We start from the raw sequence: 18,142 nt of genomic DNA on the forward strand, positions 1-18,142 counted from the left end.
GTATTATGCAGGCTGTTAAATTTTCTAGGGAAAGAAACAGTAGCTTCTCAATTATAACTATATTAATAATCTCTAAAAATACATCGAAATAACCTCAAAACATGTTTCTTGGTACAGACTCAGAGATAGCAAAAGTGAAATCACATTCCGCTAAACCATCCACAAGGTCTATAAAAATATAGAGGGCACCTGGTGGGATGAGCACTGGGTGTTGTATGGAAACCAATTTGACAATAAATTCCACATTAAAAAAAAATAAAACATAATACAGCTTATAATTACCTGAATTGCTGTAAGTTAGCATACCAGGATTATTCAAGACTTAATTTTTAAGTGATTGGCAAGCTAACAGGAAAAAATGGACACTTACCAACTGAGACAAGTACACCTCTTCTTTTCCCTCTTCTTGAATTTAACACAAGCGTCTCCTCAGAGTGTTGGCACGTAGGAAGAAAGTGTCTGGTGTGACTTAGCAGTTCAGCATCTGTCAGCTCACCATCTTCCATAAAAGCTTTGGCAATCTCTACTGTTTCTGTTTCAAAATAGTTTTCTGGATCCTTGGAGTCAGTAGAATGAATTTCTGTATCTGTTTTCACAGGAAGATTAGGAAAAGCTTCAGTTTTCCCAATTTCCATTTTTATATTTTCAGGTAAAGCCTGTTCTTTTTCCCAAAGGTGAATGTTCTCAACAAGCGATGCTTTGTTTCCTTGTATCAACTGTTTGTCTTGCTTAAACTGAGAGGGATATGGAGAAACTTGCACAGAGTGATTTTCTGAAGAACCATTTTCAATGTTAGAGTTACTTGATAATTTAAATTCTTTATTGTAGGCTTTTTCCAATTTGGAGTTTACAGAGCGTTCTGGGGTTCTGTTATCTACACAAGAGGGAGGAGGCATTTTTGATACATCTTGTCTAGATGTAGATGAACGCTGAGGACTGCATTCAGTTCTCATCACATCAAATTCTTCTAGTATTCCCTTAACTTTGCATAAGGCACTTTCAGAAACTGGAACTTGTTTCCCACTTGCTGTACTGAATCCAGAGAAAGCAGATGATAGTAAATTTTGGGGGGTATGTATCATAGTATTTTCTTCTCTTGTGAACTTGTCTGAGTGATCCTCATTATGTTTAAATGATACTTTGGAAAAGGGCTGCTTGGCACTGTCTTCTACCTTAGAAAACACCTGTCTTGCCTTTTGTAATGCAGCATCTGATACTTGTACACATTTTCCACTTGCAGTGCTAAAAATCCCACGAGCATTTGTATAAGAGACGGACTGGGGACGCTTCCCTGTACTAAGTTTACATATATCAGAAGTTTTCAAATTAATCTGACGAGGTGGTATTTCAGAACGTTTCTTGAATCCAGAAATACTTTGGTTAAGTTGTAGAGTTTGCTCACTTTGAGTCTCAGCAAAATCTTTATGTGAAGGCAAACTACATTCTGCACCATCCAGAGAATTAGGACAAATAGTATCTTCTGAATCATCCAGCGCCTTACGATAACCTGCCACAATTTTCCCTGGTTTACTCTTGGTGGTTTGCTTAATTGCCATACTGCAGTTTTCTGTAAATCCCTCTGTCACTTTTGTCTCGTGTGCAACTAAGACTCTTTCACTACTTGCTGTAGTGTATACAGGCACAGCATCATTTGAATCAGAATTCAATTTCTGAGTTGAATCAAAATTATTTGAATCAGAAACCGTCACTTTAATGGCTGTATTTTCATTTTTGCATGAGAAATTAGTCACAAGTTTCTGAATGCAAATATCTTCGTTTATGCTTTGTGGATCTGTGTCTGCTTCTCTTACAGTGAACATTATTTCAGAAACACTGGTGTTCTCTCTCTCTCTCACATTCCTCACCACTGGTTCAATACCAGAATTATCAACTTTATTTTTTGAAAGATATTCTGATATATTATACACTGTTTTTTCTGGTTGATCATCCAATTCTCCTTCTCTAAGCCATTTTTTTACTTCAAGTATTGAAGACTGACTCACAGAAATTTTTCTACCATGTCCTGTGTAAAATGATAAAGCTGAATTTTCAGTGGCTGAATAAGTGGATTGATTTGTACAAGTTGTAGGCTTTTTTGCTGTTTCTTTTCCTGTATTTTCATGTGCTTTAACTTTCAGAGAGGCACGATTTGGTATTTTAAGATTTTCGGTTTGTTTGTATAAATTATCACTTAAGAGCCTGGGTACCACCACGATCTCGTTAGAAACAAGGTTTTTCTCTAGAGGCTTCTGCATTTCTTCCTCCTTTGAAGCAGGTGTTATTTCAATTGTTTTGCATGCTAATCGAAGCCCACCTTTACACTCCTCTCTGCCCTTGGACATCTTTGTCCCTCTATGGCTAAAATTAGTCATCGCGCTTTTATCTTGCTCTTGCTCATCAAAAAGATTTTTCACTTTGTCCAAAGATTCCTTTGCAATTTCTATTTTTTTCCCACTAGCTGTATGAAAACCCAAAATGGTAGGTTCTTTGATCTTTTTGATTTCATATTCTGGTCTTTGCTGGAGGGTCAGTGATTTATTTTCAGTACCAGTGAGGTCACTTTCTTTCATTTTGTCTTTTCTTTCAGTATTTTCCATTTTCTCATGACGTGACATGTCTACTTTGTTGATATCTATGCCAGAAAGTAATTCAGAATTTAAGGAATCTGCAAAGTTATTCAATTCTTCTTCTGTACATTTTTGATCAAGGAGATTTGTAACTTTATTTAATGACGCTCTAGAGACTCTTATATTTTTCCCACTTGCAGTCTGAAAGGATACGTCAAATATGTCAAAATCTTTTGTAATTCGCCCCATTGTATTAGCAGTTAAATGTTCTTTGTTTGATGTGTTAATGTGAAGTGTTTCTTCAGCTTTTACAACTTCCAAACAGGTTAAATCTGACAAACCTTCTTTAATTTGAGTGTTGCCCTCCTTTATAAACTGGCTGGATAATTTCAGATCTATGTCGTGCTGATCAATATATGGCAAGCCATTTTCTTCTTTATGAATATAAACTGTATCATTTTTACTTGAATCACTGCCATCAGATTCTCTGAAGTTGTACATATTTCCGCTGGCATCAGTATATTTGTTAGCTTTGTTTTCTATGTTTCTCTTGTAACCTTCAGTATCTTCAGCAACAAAAATGCCAGTAGTCATTTCAATATTATTTTGTAGTATTAGGCGGTATTTATTATTTTTCTCATTTAACTTTTTCTCATTGTTACAATTTTCTTTCTTAAACACTGAAACAGAACCATTACATTTACTTGAAGAGAAACTTCTTATACCTACTTCTACAGAAGTTTCCTCGCTAATATTCTCAAGGTCACTGAACAGCTTCTTAGCTTTTTGCAGTGCTTCACTACAAACGTTCAGTTTTGTGCCACGGGCAGAGTAAAAGCCTCTAAACTCCACTTCATTTTTACCTGTTAAATGGCGAGAAGCACTTTTGTTACAGCTGGTTTTTGACAAGCAAGCAAACTTCTGCTTACCTCCAATTATACCTTCAAATTTCTTGCTGCTATCTCCCTGACTGATAGATAGGGCATTAATTGTGAGACGGAGATGACCATCTTTCTGTTCCTCAGGAGTGGTATTTGAGATAGTCAGGTGTTTTTCGGGCATCTCACATGGATTTTTCTGTTTCATGTGGCTTGGTTTTCTAAACTGTGTAAACTCAAACTGACTTCCTGATTCTTCCAAAATGGTAGAAAGTTCTGTAATTTCTGCCTTTTGGCTAGGTGTTAAATTATGATTTGAATCAAAATCTCGCTTTAAAGATAAAGTTGGAGGAGTTGTGTGACGATTTTCACTATCAGAAACATATGCGCTACTCTGCACACACCCAGATACAGTATTAATTGACTGTGGATCAAGTATATGAGGTTTGCTCAGTTTCTCTTGACTTTCTAATGAAGTATTTACAATTTCAATACAAGCTAAGTTAGTAGGATAACGTTCTTCAATATCTTTGAAGAGCATTTTGCTTTTCTTAATGTTGTGTTCAGAGAGTTTTATCTCTTTATTAGAAGCTGTTCTGAAGCCATTTCCAAAATTGTGATTTAAAATTGGATCTGATAGTCTTGCCCAATTATCCATGTAATCATTATTTCCATTTGATTTCATATCTGAATCCAAGGTGATGTCTGATTTTGAATCTTGGTCTAAAGTCATTCTGAGTTGCTGCTTTATGCTATTTCTATCCTTTTCTGTAAGATCATCTATGTTTGATGAATCAAAACCTTTCGTAATTGACACTTTGGCTGCTTGTTTGTCATCCATATCTGTATACACTACCATGGTAGAGTTCTCGAGAACAGGTTCTTTTACACAACAGAGGTCTGAATCTTGAAGTTCCTGAATACTTCCTAAAACAGGAACATTCCTTTCCTTAGTTATTTTAAAGACAAAATTATCACCATCTGGGAAAAGTTCTTCAGAGTTTGGATTGATAGTTATTTTTGAAATTAAAGTAGTTTCTTTTTGGTCTTTTTGGATTATTGTGAGATGTGCATTTTGGTTGAATGGTACCTTCATAGGTGGTGATGCTTCTGTTACATATTTTTCAGTTGACAACAACTTAGCTTTTTTAGCATGTTCATTTAAAACATGTATTTCTTGATTATTTTCCATGGTTTTGGTTAATTCAAAACCAGCTTCATGACTCTTACATTTTAGTGTCTCTGACACTTCATATGATTCTCTTCCTCTGGAAAGCCCGACTGGGTTTGACGGAGGATCCCTGGGGTGAGGAGTTAACTGGCCGGTATTATCCGGGTCAGATGAAAAGCTTTTCAGAGTCTGAAAGTGAATACCACTATCTTCCACTTCTGAATATGGCACAGAAGGTTGGCTTACTGCAGGCAAGATCTCTTCTTTTCTATCTGCAACTCTTTGGCTTTTTGTATCATCTTCACAGTGTTCTTCCTGTAAGGATGACAGACAATCCGTTTCTGTGCTTATAAATGATTGCAGTTTTTCCTTCTTAATTTTTGCTTCTTTATAATCAAGATCCTGAGATATTATTTTATTATTAGGAGAACTGCTTCCATTATTGGAAACTTTTCTCAGAAGTGTCCCAAAAGAGTTGGTTAAGGACAAAATTGGTTCTTTGGAATCATTCTGCAAACAGGTTTTTTTGACAGAAGAATGCAATAAACCTAAAGACACAAAGTGACAAAACAAAATTAAAGTACCATCAATCACGTTTACTAAATATATTCCACTAAGTAAAAAAGGTAGTATCTACGATAAGAATTACATGAAAAGCAAGAAGCGAATGTCAGGCTTAAAACAAAGAATTCTAAATAGTCTCTATTTGAAGTTATTATATTTTCAACTAAAGACAAATAGAACTTAGTATTCTTTTCTAACATGTATCAATTCAATTAAAATTAGTATGTAGTTCAAGAAAGCAGTCACCATAAGTAAAATTCAAATTAGTTTTATTGGAAAATAAAACTGGAAAAAAGTTTCATTGCTAAATGGGTGTAATAGGAGATAAAAAAAAACAAGGCAAAGGAAAAGAATTAGAAAAGTAATTACTTCCTTTAGTTAATTCAGTCTTTGATACTGAAAAAAAAAATCAGCTTTTAAAAATAGGCTCTACAGATGAAGGGCCTGAAAAATGACCTACTGTCAATTATAAAGGCAAATGAATTAAACTGCTGAGTTTTTTTTTTTTTTTTAAATCATCCCTCTGAATTCTGTATTAGGAAGTTAAAAATATTAGTCTCATTTAATCAATGACCACTACTATATATTAGCTGTTTCACTGATTTTAATTCTGACGTATACAGTATCAAACATTCTTCTCTGGAAATTAACCCAAATCTCAAACAGTTCCTCTACATTCCAGTTTATTCTATCCACTAAAATCTTCTCAAAGGATGATAAAATTGCCTTTTTAACATACAATTCAGCTACTGATAAAGGAATCACTGCTCAAATAAAAACAGAGTCTCACTGTGCATACTCTGACACCGGATATTAATAACTCTAAGTAATCTCTAAATATTTAAGAAAACTAGGTAACAACAGTAACCACTTTCATTTTAGAAGTGACTTACATTAAACTTAGCTAGAAATTAGCTTTTTTCTATTTTTTTACATGATTTAGAGAATATCTATAGTAAATAGTACAACATATTTACAGAACTGTCAAATTTACATATAACAAAATTAAAGCAGGAATTAAGTAGTCAAGTTCTTGATGATTCTGAATCAAATGCTCTGTCTCAAGAGGCATGATTGTATACAGTATATTATGCAAACTGATCCAACCAGTCTGAATAAAATGATTTTGAACATTGGTAATCAAAGGCCTAAACAATAATGTATGTAGACATTGCCCGATACTGAATACAAGTACAGTGATTTAAAAAAATCAAAAAACTACAGAAGGAAAACCAAAAAAGAAACTACAGAAGGAAAGCAGGCAGTATATATTTTAAAAAAGATTAGAGAAAGACTCGCATATTCAAATAAGAGAACTTGTCAACAGCCACAAAACTATACATTTTCTCTCTCTCACTCTCTCACTTTCTCACACACACACACTCGTACCTGAATCGGCATTTGTAAATGTCAGTGGTCCTTCCAAAACGTTTGCTTCAAATTGGGCTGAATAGTTCATCAGTCCCGATTGCTGGTCCTTCTGTGTTTTTAGTCCTTGATAAGATGTTTCATCATTTACAACATAAATAAACTTTTTTGTTTTCTTTTTCAAAGTGGATATTAAACCTGAATTCTTCAAAGCTACAGAAGTATGTTTGATAGTGGCTGGCCAGCTTCCATTATCAAGTGAACTTGTACTTAAAGAATCCTCTTTCTGTGAGCAAATAGAATGTTTTTCTAATCCACTTTCAGAGGCTTCATGTTCTTCCTTAAAGTTTGGATCAGTTATATTGTTTGAGAACACTGCACTGAATGTCTCTTCAGGTGATTCTCTTATCCTGAATATAGACTTTCTGATACCCTGAAGTGGAGAAGCTATTAGAGAAGTTTCAAATACTGCTTGCTTTACCGCAAGAATGGAATCTTCATGAGATTCAAGACACTGCCCTTCATCTATCTTATTTACCACTATTTCCTCATTTAACATCTTCTCTGTACACTTGGGTACACCTGAAATCTGTGGTAAAGAATCTTCTAAAATAATAAAGTTGGTACATTCTTTCTCTGTGGTTATGAGGTCTTTTTCTGAATTATTTTGGTCACAAGAAGAAATACGCAGTAGAGGTAATTTCTCCATGTGGGTTCCATTTAGACCTGAGAGGGTTAGGTGACACGATTCAGAGGCTGAAGACAGTACAACTTCCTTGGAGATTTTATCACTTCCATTCCCAAAGGGCTTCTGATTTGTTACATTCGAATCTAATGGATCACTGGCATTTGCTTCCATTTCAGATACAAAAGAATGTTTATTTTCTTTCATTTGTTTTTTGGCTTCTTCACATTCATTGGTTGTTTCATTGAAAATATTTTTCCTAGTCTTACTGGTTTTTATTTTTTGTAGGTTTCTTGTTTTACATTTAGGAACACATAATGGAAAACTATCTTCTTCAGAAACATCTGCAACTCTTTCACGTACTTCATCTTCTAAGACATTTGGTGTTGAGTTTCCAAAAGGGTCTTTGCAGCTATTTACTTTATCACATGAATTCCCTACCATTTTCCCCAATCCTGTTAAAATTTAAAACACAAGCATATTAATAACATTTTATAATATAGCCATATAATTTATACTATTCTTGCAACTGTTCTCAAAGAGATAGCATATACCATATAACATGTAATGTGGCATTTAAAGGGTTATCCGGAGTGCTAGCTCTTTTAGGGAGGGGAAGGGAAGGAGGGTGCCACCCTTCCCCCATTCTTCTGGTAAAGACTGATTCCAATGTCTCCAAAGCCTTCTATTCATACTCTAATCCTAATAACCCCCCCCCCTTTTTTTTTTACCAGCTCTACACAATTAAAACTCATGCAATCTTAGTATATATTCTCAATTTAACATTCTAAGATTTATCAAACCAGATGTTCCAAATTAATTTTGTGGCCCTATAATAACTGAGAGTAAAATCTGATTTTACACACACACACACACACACACACACACACACACACACACACACAGAGTTATCCAATCCCACACATTTTTACAGAGATATACACATACCAAGAAAAATGCAATATTCCAATGATCTGATTAGGTAACTTTGAGTACATGTGCAACCCAAATTACTAATTAGAAATAAGGCCTTCACATTTTGTTAATTTTTAGTCTTATTTTTATCTCTGTAAGTTTTGAGTTATAGGTTTTGTTTTGGTGTCACTATAGGATATTGAGTGGTATTATCTTACCATGATTTAACATTTTCATTTAAATCACATTAGCTTCTACTCAGAGAAATTTCATTAACTAAGAAGGAAAAGCAGTGTATTTTCTTTTTAAGAAAGAAGTAATAATACTTTAATGCTGTCAGTTAAAAACAGTAGTTCAATTAAATAGAAGGACTTACCTTGACTTTTAGCTTCTCTTTGACTTTTGTTTTCACTGTCTGGCCCAGAAGGGATAAACCTATCATTTTTCTTCAGACTTTCATCATGGTTACAGAAATAGCTTTTAAAGATCTGCAAAAGTTGTATTTTAAAGTCACTAGTATAAAAATTCTCACTATGCATATATTCAACTTAGAGACACCATTACTTCATAGGAAGTCAAGAAAATCACATATAGAATATATATATGCAATGGAGTATTACTTGGCAATAAGAATAAAATCTTGCCATTTGCAACGACGTGGATGGAACTAGAGGGTATTATGCTAAGCGAAATTAGTCAGTTGGAGAAAGACAAATATCATATGACTTGCACTCATATGAGGGTTTTAATACACAGAACAGATGAACATATGGGAAGGGAAGCAAAAATAATACAAAAACTGGGAGGGGGACAAAACATAAGAGACTTAAATATAGAGAACCAACAGAGGATTGCTGGAGGGGTTGTAGGAGGGGGAAGGGCTCAATGGGTAAGGGGCATTAAGGAATCTACTCCTGGATCATTGTTGTACCATATGCTAACTTGGATGTACATTAAAAAACAAATAAATTAAAAAAAAAAAAAAGAAAATCACATAGGATCAGGCTTAAAGACTTTATCAAAGACTTAGATAAATCATAAATTAAGGAATGAAAAAATGCAAGATAATATTTCAAGGCTTTCTAAAATTATTTTTTTTAATTTTTTTTAACGTTTATTTATTTTTGAGACAGAGAGAGACAGAGCATCAACGGGGGAGGGTCAGAGAGAGAGAGGGAGACACAGAATCTGAAACAGGCTCTAGGCTCTGAGCTGTCAGCACAGATCCCGACGCGGGGCTCGAACTCATGAACCGCGAGATCACGACCTGAGCCAAAGTTGGACACTTAACCGACTGAGCCACCCAGGCGCCCCGTGGCATTCTAAAATTATAAGCAACTGCAACAGCATCCTCAATTTGTCATATTTACTTACAGCAGTAGTGTCATTAGGAAATCCAGCTGCAGATGCTTCCTCATCTCTGACTGTAAAAAAAAAATTCAATTTATCTATACTGTATTATATACCAGACACTAAGGTTAATGTGAAAACTGCAGTATTTTCTGGTCATACATCAAAAGACACATACACTACTGAAATAAATGATGCATTTGAAACAAAACGAATTGACTCAAGTATGGTAATTAGAAAGGTCAATCAACCTAGTGAATAAGCTACATTCAATTCCTTAGTACCACTCATAAGGTGCTAAGAAACTGTGGTTTGATGACCCCGACTTTAAGGTAATACTATCCATAAAGACTAAGAAAATCAGATGGAGCTATGGGGTCATGACTTAAGGATAAAGCTTATAGACTTTAGCATTTATTTAGATAATAATACACTCTAAAAGCATATTATATGTCAAATACTTCTTACTTTTCAACATGCTTTTACCTCTATTATTTCATCTGAGCAACAAAAAAAGTTAAATCCTAGCCAAAGAGAGAATCAAAATGGAATGTACTTTTGCTAGAATAATAAAAAAAAAATCCTGGTTTGCATATAGATGGACTCCTACAGAATACTACTCCTAGAACACCATGTAATGTACCTGTAGTCCCAATATAAATAGAATAAAATTATTCTCAACTACTAACACACTTCTCAAAGATAGTATAATCTAATTACTATCCAATTATCTTTTCCTATTTTCTTTTTGTCAGAAGCATTTAGAGATGACACTCTATCAACATTATCTACCATCTGACATGATACGCATTTGCTAGTATTACCTATGAGTACAGTAGAACTAAGGGTTGGTGGTGTGGCTAAAGAACTTGACCAAGACATATCAGGATCCACCTCAGCTCCTAGACTTTCAGAAATACGTTTTGGTGTCTGACCCTGGAAATAAGAAAACAGTTTATTTATTTCACATAAATGCACTAATGATTAAGAGTATTTTTTTCACTTATCACTCCCTGAATGCCTACATGAGACCATAGGTACGTATTTGTAAATCTCAGGGCACAGGCAGGAGGACACTGTTGTCAAACTCTCACTTCTCCACAAGAAAAATAAACTAGGCGGGATATTTACCTTCATAAGCTTCGGTGTATGAAACAAGCTTCCACATACCACTGGGGATAAAACAAGGGGAAAATTACTACATTTTTTTTTTTATTAAAATTTAAGAGTATTTTAGAGCTAAAAAAAACCAACCTCATTTTTAATCATACCTGACTTTTCTCTTTGTGGTGTTACATGTGTACTTCGTAGAAGAGGACTAAAATGGAAAAAAAAAACCAAACAAACCAAAAACCATTATTCAAAGATAACAGAAATGGCAAGAAGAAACAAAATATTAATCTTATTGAAAAAAAAGACTCAGTCATATCAATTATTAGAATTACACTACTTTGTAATATTTTGTTACTTTTTAAAAAGTAAACATCTCATGAAAAATTAAGTAACCACTAAATTATGTTTAAAATGTCCACAAAAAGTAATGTATAAAGCACTCACAAATTTCAACTGCTAAGAACTGTACATCTTGACTTAAAAATTATGCAATTATGTAAAGTGAATCTATAAAATCATATTCTCTCAAAGCACACAAATTATTTTAAGCTGCTATATCAAGGGCATTGCTTTTCATCAATATTTTTATAACTTAAAAATGTCACAGAATATAGATAAAAAACCAGTGAATTCAACATAGTAAGAAAAACAAAGTAAATGTTTCTAATGTAAAAATTATTGAATTAAAAAACTCAACCTAAAAGGAGATTATTTAAAAGTAGAATATCCTCTTTCAGGCTTTTAGCCAAAATATTAGCATGAAAATTAGGTGCATTTCTAGAAAACAAACAGCATATGTAGGAAAATGTTTCATTTAAATATTTTAATAGAACAAGCTTTACCATACCTTTCACTAAGACAAGAATTTAGAGGTGGGCTGGTAACATCATTTGTTTGATCCATTTTAGACTTCATTGTGCAACAACTTTTATGTTTACTATTGGTAATATCCTTTCCTGAAACAGTACAATAATTCAGTGAGTATGTATATGCTATGGATTGTGAATTTTCATTCTCTGGAAGTATTTAAAAACAAAAAAATCTTATCTATCCTGGGAAGGAGAATGTATGGGGAGTTCAGTTGAATTGGTTTCTCAGTTTGTTGATTCCTTCCAAAGGGGGAGGTCTCAAAGGATGTGTGCCCCCATTCAACAAGTATATAATATATGTAAGACACTTTGGGACACTTCAAGGAGTTCATAATATAGTAGGAGAAATTTTTTTGAAATTCCACACAAGTGGTGGGGCGCCTGGGTGGCTCAGTCGGTTGAGCGTCCGACTTCGGCTCAGGTCACGATCTCGCAGTCCGTGAGTTCGAGCCCCGCGTCAGGCTCTGTGCTGAGTGCTCAGAGCCTGGAGCCTGTTTCAGATTCTGTGTCTCCCTCTCTCTCTGACCCTCCCCCGTTCATGCTCTGTCTCTCTCTGTCTCAAAAATAAAATAAACGTTAAAAAAAATTAAAAAAAAAAAAAAAAAAAAGAAATTCCACACAAGTGGAACACAGAATAGAATGTTTTATGCCTTATTATTAAGTCACACGCACTAGGGTATTATGAAGGATAAGAGTAAAGAAAAAGACATTTACTAAAAACCTATCGATGTACCAAATTTGATCATATTAGTCTTCTGCCAAAAACTTTCAAGATCTTGTTCTCAAGAGCAAGCTCAAATTCCAAAACAAAACTCCCTAGTAACAAGGACTTTCATCATCTGCCTTAATTTCTATGACATTCTTTCACTCTACTTTTCAGCCATACCCAACCACCTGCATATCCTGCAAGAATGCTCTCCGTCACTTCAGGCCTTTGTACAAACTGTTTTTCTCTTTTTATTTCTCTTGACTGAACATCCTCTTTCAGGCTTCCATTTTGAAACTACCTCCTCTGGAAAAATTTAGTGGTCCCTAACATGAAATTAAGTGATAGCTGCTGCTGTATGTTCCTCGTAGAGTTTATCATACAGCATTCTTGCTTCCCCTCCTAGAAATGTGAGCTCTTTGACGTAGGGATCTAACTTATCACTGTCTCCTTAGCAACTATAATCAATGCTTAATGTTACAGTCACTCCACAATTCCTGGCTGGATGAATTAGCAATGATTAGAAAAAACTACCACTGTTGACGAATACATCTATTTTCTCCGCAATAAGGCTCAGTCAGGGTTTCTAAAGCTGTATCTGGCTCTATCAAATCCAATTTACAGTGTGGAAATATTCCCATTTTCTGTATCACAAATACGGTACTTGAGGCATTTATTATTACTCTTAAAAACTGCTTTCAAAAATAGTTGCTTTAACTGATCCTATAATCTCCAACTTAGAAAAGTTTGGGGAAAAATAAGTTGCATTAGTGTTAATAAAATAAGGCAAAGACCAAACAAAACTATTTGCAGTAGCACATGCAAAACACTGTGTTATATTACTCATTTCTTAAGTAACAGGAAATGGATATAATCACTACTAAGCCAAATACACGTGTGAGGTAAACCCCACTTCAATGAAATATCCAAGTTTCTCTAATGAGACTTTTAGTTGACACTAAAAAGTAGCTAAACCTATTTTTAAAATTTCACTTTTCCCAGTTCACTTTAACAAAGATCTTAATCAGGAAACGACTACTACACACTTAGAATGGCTAAAGCCCAAAACAAAAACAATACCAAATGCTGATGGGGACGTAGAACAAGAAAAACTCTTACTCACTGCTGATGGAAATGCAAAATGGTGCGGCCACTTTGGGATTCAGTTTGAAGTTTCTTATGTAACTAAACATACGCCTACCATATGATCCAGCAATCATGCCCCTTGGTATTTTCCCAAATGAGTTGAAAACTTAGGTCCACACAAAAATCTGCACATGATAGAGTAGCTTTGTTCATAACTGCCAAAACTTGGAAGCAACCAAGATGTTCTTCAATAGGTGAACGGATAAACAAACTGGTACATCCATATAATACAGCATTATTCAGTGATAAAAAGAAATGAGCTATCAAACCATGAAAAGATGCAGAGGAACCTTATGTTGCTAAGTAAAAGAAGCCAGTTTGAAAGGTTACATACTGTATGATTTCCACTATATGACATTCTGAAAAAAAGGCTGTAGACTGTAAAAAGATCAGTGGTTGCCAGGGGCTTGGGGTGGAGGTAAGTGAACAGGTGGAGGGCAAACACAAGGGGCTTTTAGGGCAGTGAAACGATCTTGTAGGATACTGTAATGATGGATACATGACATTATACATTTGTCAAAAACCAGAGACCTGTACCAATAATGAACCCTAATGTAAACAAATGACTTCAGTTGATAATAAAGTATCAATATTGGCTTAGCAATGAACACCCAAATGTAAAAAATAAAAAGTAAAAAAATGAAGCAGGTAAAAATAAGTCATATCCAAAAAACATTTGCCAAGTAATCTGAGAATCTCATAAAAAGGCTGAATAATGGTGAGATAGACTCATACGATTTTACTCAAAAGGACTGCTGAGAAGCAGAAATAGTACATTTCCTCATGAAACTTTAGGGATAATTCTCTTTTGAAAACAATAGATGTCAGAATGAAACAAGTAGGTTAAAAAACAGCTTAAGTCTTACATTTTAGTAGTGAATTTAAACTAAACAAAAACAAAAGGAATCAGGAAACTATAGTCAGAATTATTTATGCACTATAACCTTAAAAATTTTGATTCATCTGCACTGAGAGTGGCCTTATTAATTCATTCCTGTCCCTCCCTAATTATAGATAGACCAATTCCAACTCTTTCAAGATTCAGTAGAATTAGCATAAACTGGTTTACAGAGCTTTCCCTGAGCCCATTAAAATAGATGGCTGCTCCCTTTACTATGCCCACAACATAGCACTTTTGCAGGTGATCCTATTATAGCATATACCACACTGTATATTTATTCACATACTTTGTCTTACACAAGACTGAGTTCCTAGAAGTCAAAAGCATCTTATTCACGTTTGTATCCTTAATGTCTAACAAATTGCCATGCACAAAGTATGGAATATTGGTTGACTGATCTCCTTTTCTGCGTTCTGCATTTCATCTGCTAAATATTCCTTAAGGCTCTATCCTAAGCCTCATCATAATCAATTTCCTCAACACATGTGATGACTTTATCACTTTGTTGATTCCTATAACTTTCTTTCCTACCTATATGCTCTCTTAAGTTTTAATCTTGTATTCCCCAAATCCTTCAGGACATCACCTTTACACCTCACCACTGTCTCAAATTGCAGTCCAAAACTCAACCTACTTTTTTTCATCCTTTCAAGCCTTTTCCGTCTTAAACCTGTTTTTCCTCCAGTGCTTAAAACGTCTACGAATGTCACCATTATATTCTTAGTTATGCTCTAAACCTGTGATTTGATCCTTTCTTTGAAATCCCTAGATCTAGGGTATTGTGGGGTCTTACAGTTTCTATCTTCCATATCCGCTTTCACTACCACTACTCTAATTCAGGTGGTTGGCCCACTACAACCTGGACCATTATGTGTCCTAACCGGTCTCCCTGCCTCCAGTCTTCCATTTCCATGAGAATCACCCGATTAGTTTAAAAGGTACACTTATGGGCTCTATTTCTAGTGATTCTAATTTGGTAGATTCAGATTAGGGCCTGAAATCTTCCCTTTCATTCAGGACTTCAGGAGATTCTCACAATATAGGCATCTCATTTTGAAAAACAAATCTCCAAAGATTGGGTCCAGTTATTAGGCTTTCCAAAGCAAAATAAATACTCATTTATTCTGTAAATATTTACTGAATACTCACTTTGTATGCCGCTAGGTATCTAGTAACATACAAGAAAATCTTTGTCCATTACCTATGTCCTCTTTGTATGTACATTTTCTGGTACCATGAATTTCCTCTTTCATAGTATTTATTCCACTGTAATTGCTTATTTTAAGTCTCCTCCAGTAGAAGCTAACAGTGTGACAAGGAAAACTTCCCAGAAGCACATACATAAATCAAGACCTGAAAGATGAGCTTGTTAGATAAAAAGGTAGGAAGAACTAACTAATTTCTGGACAGAGGTAACAATCTATAAAGAGCCATGGAGCAAAGTAGTTTCAAAAAGAAATTCAGTGTGAACAAATGGTAAATTACATGGGTGGGAAAGGAATTATGGCAGCATGAGGCACGAGTTAATGAGACCAGATTAAAAAAGAACCTTGTAAATCATGTTAAGGAGTTAAGATTTTATCGTGAAGGCAAAGGGAGGTAGTCAAAGATTTGAAGCAGGAAGTAGCATGATCAAATTTACATGTGATTTTTCCAGACAACCTATCAAATAAACTCAATTGTTTTAGTCTGGCATTAAATATCTGGCTCTAGGTGCTCTTTCTAGCCTCAGGTTGTTTATTGGCCCGTTTTAGACATGCAACACTCCAAACAATCTGGGGCGCAGGGGTGGCTCAGTCCGTTGAGCGACCGACTTTGGCTCAGGTCATGATCTCACAGCTTGTGAGTTCGAGCCCCGTGTCAGGCTCTGTGCTGACAGCTCAGAGCCCGGAGCCTGCTTTGGATTCTGTGTCTCGCTCTCTCTCTCTGCCCCTCCCCCACTCGTGCTCTGTCTCTCTCTGTGTCAGAACTGAACATTAAAAAAAAAAAACAAAACACACAACCTGAATTACTTGACATTCTCTTAACAAACTACATCATCATCTTCCTCACGTTTTTCCTCTGCCTAGTACATTAATTATTACCCTGCCATCTTCAAATTTCTGGATCTCACCTATCCTTCAAGGTTTAATTCAAATAAATCACTCCCCAATTCCCCCCCAAACTTATTTATGCTCTTTCTTCTCAACTCTCACTGTACTTTTTGTACTTTGCTTTTGACACGTGCCACATTCAATCTTAGACTGCTCTTTGTCTACTGTTAATTCCCCTTACTTGACAGTAATACTCCAGAGAAAGGAGAATATTTCATTTAAATAGGTAATAAACATTTGAATGGCTGAACATATAATCTTATTACATGATTGATTGGAATACCTGGCATGTATGCCAGGGAAACTGTTACCAAATCAAAAGACATTTATAGAAAATTGATAAAAATACCCTTCTCTGTCCTCTGTGATAACCTGCAGAAATAGAGTTTATTTAATTAACATCAAAACAAATCCCACTTGGTTTTTTGTTTTTGTTTTTTTTTTTTTTTTTGGGCAGAAGAAAGATATAATTTAACAAACTAGGCAGGATATATTAAGTCAAAGGAGGGAAGAAAAGGAACACTAATTAAGTACCTGCATTCTTTTTTTTAATCCAAACTTACAGGCATTATTTTCATCATCTCCATTTTTCAAGTGGGGAAAGTGAAGCCGGAGAGATTGATCTGACCAGTATGATACAATTACCAATAGAGCTGGGAGTTTTAACATAGCTTTGTCTCAATTCCTGGTTCATGTTTTTCCCCTAGTCTACTGGACCACATTACTTACCCGAGTCTATTCTGTATTTACCTAATTCTTTTAAAGGAGACTGTTGGTATATTGGCGGAATTAGACCTTGCTCTTTGAATATTATTGGAGTTGAAGCCAACTGATGACAAGGTTTCCTTTGTGGGGTTTTAAACAGGTTTGGTTCATAACTGATTTTATATCCAGATTCTTCTGTGGGTTCAGAATTATAAGGTGGAGCTTCTAAACAAAGTTCTTCAAACCAGTTAAGGCTTATTGGCCCTAAATCTGTAAGAAAAATAAAAATTCCATCTTGGTTTAAATCAGTGACAGGTAAGTTCATGAACCAGTAAAGATCATAACAAAGAAAAGGATGCTTGAGATTTTGACTGTAGATTATTTTTGTTAATGCATATTAATTAAACAAGAGCAGTAATCTGTTCTCCCTCCAATCTGTAGCACGGTCTAACAAGAGTTTACAAACGTTACAAGGTGATTGCTCCTAGCTATATTAGTTAGCTTTTCTAAAGTTTTCTTTCTCTTATATTCAGGATTCAGAAACAAGTCATTCATAGCAAGAATGCATTCCACAGATACAATTTAATTACAAAGACTACATAAAGGGATGTGACAAATCTGTAAGTACAGGAACATGTAGACTCACAAATCAAATGGAATAAAAAGACTCCCTCCTGTTAAAGAGAAATGACAAAATTTCTACTATGATCTATCTACCCTTAAAGTAGTGATTCTCAATGTGTGGTCTCTGGACTACTGATGGTGGGGGTGAGGGTGGGGGGTAGGTCCCCAAGACAAATTCAAGAGCTCCATTAGGTTAAAACTATTTTCATAATAATACGAAGGTATCATTTCTTTTTTTCACAATGGTGACATTTGCACCCTTGGTGTGTAAAACTGATGACATCTTTGCATGAGTCAAGGCAGTGGCAATAAACGGGGCTAGTAATTGTATTCATCATCACGCACTTGTCAAAAACAAAACCAAAAAACCAGTCCAACTTAAAATATCATTAATGAAGCAGTAAAAATTATTTTATAAAGCCCAACCCTTGAGCACATCTTTTTAATATTCTCTGTGACAAAATGGAAAGTATGCATCAAGCATTTC

The 18,142-nt window shown here is 35.0% G+C and overlaps 1 protein-coding gene across 1 annotated transcript in view; it reads right to left on the reverse strand.

Annotated features, from left to right (window-relative positions):
* The window catches only part of BRCA2 (BRCA2 DNA repair associated), a 59,786-nt gene that overhangs the window by 39,127 nt on the left and 2,517 nt on the right, over positions 1–18,142 (reverse strand). Inside the window, exons 3-11 of the mRNA XM_060637392.3 lie at positions 17,077–17,301; positions 11,459–11,567; positions 10,770–10,816; positions 10,630–10,670; positions 10,323–10,434; positions 9,523–9,572; positions 8,525–8,636; positions 6,570–7,688; positions 371–5,164 (exon numbers count right to left, since the gene is read on the reverse strand). Coding sequence (XP_060493375.3) covers positions 371–5,164; positions 6,570–7,688; positions 8,525–8,636; positions 9,523–9,572; positions 10,323–10,434; positions 10,630–10,670; positions 10,770–10,816; positions 11,459–11,567; positions 17,077–17,301 — 6,609 coding nt within the window. The remainder of the gene's footprint in view (positions 1–370; positions 5,165–6,569; positions 7,689–8,524; positions 8,637–9,522; positions 9,573–10,322; positions 10,435–10,629; positions 10,671–10,769; positions 10,817–11,458; positions 11,568–17,076; positions 17,302–18,142) is intronic.

The sequence above is a fragment of the Panthera onca genome, chromosome A1 (genome assembly GCF_046562875.1).
Source record: "Panthera onca isolate mPanOnc1 chromosome A1, mPanOnc1 haplotype 2, whole genome shotgun sequence".
NCBI classification, from domain to species: domain Eukaryota; kingdom Metazoa; phylum Chordata; class Mammalia; order Carnivora; family Felidae; genus Panthera; species Panthera onca.